The 6,000-nt window shown below is 70.0% G+C and overlaps 1 protein-coding gene across 3 annotated transcripts in view; it reads right to left on the bottom strand.

Moving 5' to 3' along the window:
* The window catches only part of KCNQ1 (potassium voltage-gated channel subfamily Q member 1), a gene marked incomplete at both ends in the record, with an annotated part of 346,929 nt that extends 341,288 nt beyond the window's left edge, over positions 1 to 5,641 (bottom strand). For all 3 annotated transcript variants that reach the window (XM_082660290.1, XM_082660289.1, XM_082660288.1), the window contains one exon: positions 5,262 to 5,641. In XM_082660290.1, the coding sequence (XP_082516416.1) occupies positions 5,262 to 5,641 (380 nt within the window). The remainder of the gene's footprint in view (positions 1 to 5,261) is intronic.
* Positions 5,642 to 6,000: the final 359 nt, after the last annotated feature.

Below are 6,000 nucleotides of genomic sequence, written 5' to 3' on the forward strand. Positions count from 1 at the left end.
GACCTGGGGTCACCTGGCCATCGCGAGGCCAAGTCCCATCACAGAAGCCACGTGTAAAAATGGCACATGGCGTCACAGGCGGTCACCCTGCCCAACAGCAGAGCTGGGGCCCCGCCCCTTGCCAACCATCACCCCGCCTTCCGTGAGATGTGGGGCTGTCCCGGCACTCGGGGAACCTCTGGAGGGAAAGTCAGGGCCCTCTCTGCCCTCCAGGAGGGAGTGCAGACAGTCACCCAACCTGCCCCGGGGACCCCGGGCCGCCTCCAAGCTCTGCCCCTTGCTCCAAGGTGCCTCCCCAAGGAGAGTGAAGTCGGCCCGCTGGACCCTCCGTCCAGGCCTGGATCCACAGAGTCCGAGGTGAAGGGTCCAGGTGACAAAGGTCCTCTTCATTCTTCCCCCCGCAGCGGAGCCCAGGCACCAAGCAGCACCCGCGAGCGTCCATGGCGTTTCCCAGCAGCAAGTGAACCCCTCGTCTGGCCTCAGGTTCGCGGCCCCCGTTCCTCCAGGCCCAGCACCTTCTCCCCGCACACTGGCGTCCTTGGACACCGTCTCCACCTCACAGGAGCCACACGTGACACCGTCCCAGCCCGTCCATCTCACCCGTGGGCAGGGCCTTGAGCCACGAGAAATGCCACGCGAGCTGAAAGCTGGTTTAGAACATCGGTCTGAGAAGGGCCTCAAAGTTTACCTGGGTCCATGGCCCAGACCAGGAGGCAGGGAGGGCTCAGCCCAGGGCCCCCCTCAGGAGCACCACCCCATTCCGCGCACGGCACCAGGCGCCGGTGAGAAACCAGGACGCGGGCTCCTAACCCGCCGGACACACCTGCCTTTTGGCAGCACCCCCAGGACACACTGGCCTGCAAAGCCCCGTTCACACCAGAAGAGCCAACCTGGGAACCGGCTTTTGCAGGAGGAGCCCGAGCCCCTGACACCTTCAGAAGCCAGGGCATCGGAATCGGACACCCCGGGCGGAGCCGGGACCCCCCGGGGGGCGCGGTGCTCCAGGCCGGCCTCAGCTGCTCCCGTGTCTGCCTCCCCGGGACAAAGCCCCCGCCCCAGCCCCACGAGACCCTGCTGCGGGAAGGTCCCAGGGCGTGGGGGCTGTGAGTGCAAATGGGCCCCTCCCACCCCTGCAGCCCTGGGTACCCCCACGGGTGCAAGCGGAGGCCACGGGCACCGAACCCAAGGGGAGCCGGCGATTCAGAACCAGGCACGGGCGGGCATCCCCTCCCACCTGAGCAAGCCTGCCGGCAGGTGCCACACCCACCACGCCTGCCACAGAGGAGGGGATGCGGACTCGGGAGGCGGCCCCGCCACGGGGCGACGCTGGGGCACGAAGCCTGGACGCTGCCCAGGGCCGAGCTCCCACACAGCCTGGCTCACTCTGCATCCCGCGCCAGGCGGCCTCCAGGCCCCAGACCTCGGCGCTCACTGGCCCTGCCCACCCAGCCACTCGCTGGCCCCGCTCCCAGCCCCTGGACCATCCCTCCCCTCCCACCACCTCCCTTGGAGCCTCAAGGTCTCCCGGGACCCCCCTCCCCAGCTGGTGGCCCTGGCATAAGGGACACCTGTGGTCCCCCAACTAGTGCCACACCACGATGAGGCGCTCAACACAGCGGGCTGGGTCTGGGGCGGTAGTGAGGGGTCTCTAGACAGCCGGGGAGACCAGAGGACCAGCCCCTGGAGAAGGTGACACAGGGAGAAGGTCCAGAAGGAATTCCCCCAGCTCCACTGGGAACTGGGGGCGTCTCAAAGGGGACGGTGGGGAGACCAGAGCCTGGCCCCCTCCGCCCTCCCTGACCAGCTCCCCTTCTGGGCGGGTCTGCCTGGGGTGGGACGGGCACCAGGGGCCAGGGTGGGGGGATGCGACCAGGGAACTGGCCTCCACTTTCAGAAAGGCGGGCGGGCTCGGCCCAGCAAACCGCCAGGGAACGCTGCCAGCGTCATCAATGATTAACACCTGCTTGAAGGTGCCGCCAGAGCCACCGCAAGGTCCTCGGGAGCCTGGGGAAGGCGGGGTGGCGGGAGGGCAGGGACAGGACGCACTCCGGGGCCCTCCCCCAAACCTCCCCACAGCCCCCCACAACCTCCAAGCCTCTCCCAACCAGCGGGGGTGCGCACAGAGGGGGCGAGGGGCACCTGTCCCCGCATGGGGAAACTGAGGCACGGGGGCTTCTGCCAGGCTGCATGGGTGGGAGCAGCTGGAAGAAGACAGGAGTCTGCATGTATCACCCTGCAGCTCCCGAGAGGTCGGGGGGAAGAGGGAGAGAGAAGAGAGAGGGACAAGGAGGGAGGAGGGGGTTCCTCTGGGCTCCTGTGACTGGAAGCCCCCCACCTGGCAGGAGGGACGCGGAAGCTGGGGGCAGCCTCCACCATGGCCTCTACAGACGGAGGCTGTGGAGGCCCAGCCCAGTGGCCAGGGCGGGCTGCTACGGGGTCCCCGGGCCCCTCTCCAGTCCAGGCATCTCCCCAACCAGACAACCCCAGCCAAGGCCCATCAGCATGGAGGCCAGGCCTCCCTCGCCCTCAGCCAGAGTGGGGGCCGCCGCACGGTGGGGATGTGAAGAACCTCAGCTGAGGGCTGGGGGCCAGGGGCAGTGCCAGGCGGGGGGGGGCAGCCTCCCGCCCCCTGACCCCGGCAGACGGGGCAGGCGGCCGCGCACAGGAAGGGCCGCTCTCCTCTTGGCCAGAGCAGGGGTTCCCCGACCAGGAGGGGGACAGGATATCCTGGCCTGCTTCCCCAGCTGCGCCTGGGACAGTGTGCCCAGCCCTGCAGGGCCCGCAGGACAGCGGCTCCCACACCCACCCAGGCCCCAGCCCTTCAAGGCCGGGCTCATCCTTCCCAGGCCGGAAACCGAGCTCAGCCTGGGTCGTAACAATCAGCCCGCACGTTTCACCATCTGCCTCACCAAGGACAGAGCTCTCTCTCTGCTACCATCTCGGACGCTTCTCAGAACGACACCGGGGCCAGGGTGGGCACCGTCCACCCCTTTTCTCAGCGCTGCGGCCAGGCTCTGGTCACTCAGTCCCAGGTTGCCCCTGCACTCCCAGCTTGAGCCCAGGTCCCCTGGAGACACTGGCCAATTCAGAGAGCGTCTGGGGCCCTGCCAACCTCCTGGAGGTGAGGGGGCACCTTCCCGGGCCCCAGGGAAGCCACGTCCCCCGCCTAGCCAGGGTCCACCTGCAGACCCACCCTGCACAGAGGACTGCGGCACACCTCTTACAGACGGGGACGAGAGCGGGAAAAGACTGACCCAAGGTCACCAAGCCACCCTTGGAGGGCCCCCATTCCCAGCTCCGGCCCCCGAGGGGAAGCCACTCAGCTACTGTCCCCAGAAGCCACCCCTGCCCTACAGCTCCTGGGGAGGCTGGGCAAGGCAGACTCTGCTGAGCAACTTCCGAGAGCTAAACAATCAGAATCAGGAAGAAAACACAAGTGTAAGCAGAGACTTCCTCCGGGGAGCAGCAAGCCTTCTTCCTCCACCAGGCACGGCAGCGCCCGGGGGGCCTGGGCAACGCGCGCACCCTCGGGCCCACCACCCCGGGACGCGAACCAGTGGGGTGTCTGCAGGCCTCTCGCCTTGGCAGCCCTAGGGGTGCGGAGGCACTGCTGCACTGCCTGGTGATCCTCTGCCCACAGCTTGGCACATAGGGTTCCAGGGCAGAGAGGCGGCTGGGCAGGGTCTGCTCCAGGACCGGCTGTGGGGTCCGTCCCGCCCCTGGCCACCTCCGGGAGCTTGGGGTCCAGCAGGTGAGGGCTGGGGGGCAGGCAGCCCACGTGCACAGCAGCACCCACGAGCCAGCTGTTGGCCGGGCGCTCGAACAGCCTGAGTCAGACCAGGTCAGGATCCCTCAGGGTCAGCGCACGCAAACATCCCCCCAAACCCCAACACAAGGGCAAGGCCGCCCTCTCCCGCAGACCAGCCATGGCCACAGCTAAACTCCCTCTGACACCTCGGCAGGCGGAGACTGGGGGGGGGCGGTGGCAAGAGGCTTGAGGACACTGTCCCCACCACTTGCCCTCCTGCTCTGGAAGGACTGCCCCTCCGCAGGGAGGGCAGCAACCCTAGTGCCACCTGCGCTCAGAGGAGCCAGGGTGAGGAACTGAGGTCATGCCACCCCACCTTGCCGCACCTGCTGAGACCGTGCTCCAAGCCAGCCCTCTGCTCCCTGGGCTCCGGTGGTGGCTACCGGAGTGGGACAAAAGAGGGCCCTGGACACCCCCCAGCCAGGTCTCTCCCAGCCCCAGGCCCGCCAAGGGGGCAGGGACGAGCACCTGCCCCTACCAACGGGAAGCCAGAGGGAGGTCACCCGCGCAGCCCCAGAGCAGCCTCCGAGGTCAGCCCGGGGATGGCCAAGCCGAGGCTCCCGGGCCAGAGGCCGGCCCCACACCAAGAGCCCACTGGCCAGGCAGCAGGGAAGCAGGGCCGCGAGCGGTGGGGGAGGGCTCCACGTGGCCCCGTCCCAGCGCGCCCCGCCCTGCCCCACACAGGCACGCGCAGCGGCGGCTGGCAGCAGAGCCACCTGGGAAGCAGCGGGGGCAGGTGCTGCCGATAGGGCGCTGCTTTCGCCTGGCGCACAGCTTCCTCTGATCGACCAGTGGAATCAGAGGCCCGACCTCTCTCCTCCCCACCACCCTGTGTGTCCCCTCCAGGCTCCTCTGCTTCAACCCAGGGTTTCCAGAGCCTGGTTGGGTTCTTGCGGCGCCGTGGGCACTCCCCGCGGCCATGCTGACACCTCAGCCTACACCACAAGGCCTGCCACCCTGTGGGGCAACCCTGCTCCGCTTGCCCTGGAGACGCCCCACAGGGCCCGCCTGGACCGGGGAGGGTCTGAGATGTTGCTGCACCAGCGGGGGCACCGGGCCCTGCCCTCTCTTGCCTCCCTGCCCCTCCCGGGGAACTCTCTCCCCTGCCCCCGTTCTCCCGCGGAAGGATTAACACCTGGACCGTCCCGCCAGGGAGGAGCGGGCCTGCTTGGGCAGCGCACTCCTCCCAGCTGGCTCCCCCCACTCATGCCTGGGCAGCGCCGGCGGGGAGCTTCCCACCCCCACGGGGTCAGACCCACACGTCCCTGAACTTCAACAGACAAGCTCCCCGCTGCTTCTGTTTTTCCCATTAACCCCTTCCTTACCTCCCGGCTGATCTGAGTCGCAGCTCCGACCAGGTTCGGGCGGCAGCAGGTGGCACAGGGACAGCGCTCCCCCCACGCCCTCCCCGGCCCCGCGGAAAGCTCCCAGTCCCGCCGGCGGCGATACTCACACGGCAAAGTGGTAGACGAAGCACTTCCAGCCGGTGGGGCGCTCCAGGAAGTTGTAGACGCGGCCCTGGATGTGAGTGCGCGCGAGCAGCGGGCGGCGCGCGCTGTAGATGGAGACGCGCGGGTCGAGGCTCACCGGCGGCCGCGGGCCAAGGTCGGCGGGGGCGGGGGGCGCGGCGGGCGCGGTGGGGGACGCGGGCCCCGGGGCGCCTGGCGGAGCGATGGGCGCGTAGAGCGCGCCGCCCGCCGGGCCGCCCTCGGCCAGCTCCAGCGAGAAGGGGCACTTCTTGGCCAGGCCCGCGCTGCCCCGCCGGGCGCCCGGCAGGCGGCCCCCGCCCCAGCGCTTTCTCTCGGCCCTGGGAGGGGAGGTGGCCGCGGCCATGGCCAGGCAGGGCCCGCGGGGGCCGGCCGGGCGGCGGCACGAAGAGCTGCGGCGAAGTCGGCCGCCGGGGCGCAGTGCGGGCGGCCGCTGCTGCCAGCCGGGCCGCGGGTCCGCTGCCCGCCCCGCCAGGGCGTGGGGGGCGGGGCCGGGAGGGGGCGGTGGCCGCGGGCGGGTCCCGGGGGTTGGCGAGCCCCGCCCCGGGCCGGACGCCCCGCCCCCAACCAACGTCGGCGCACGGAGCGCGGTAGACTGAGCCCCGAGTGCGCTCACCTGCTTGGTCGGTCCCTCCCCCGTCGGCGCCCACCTGTTGGGTCCGCCCCTTTAGCCTTCACCTTCTCGGCCCCGCCCGCCCCATCTGC

The sequence above is a fragment of the Grampus griseus genome, assembly GCF_964374135.1.
Source record: "Grampus griseus genome assembly, chromosome: 8".
In the NCBI taxonomy this organism is placed as follows: domain Eukaryota; kingdom Metazoa; phylum Chordata; class Mammalia; order Artiodactyla; family Delphinidae; genus Grampus; species Grampus griseus.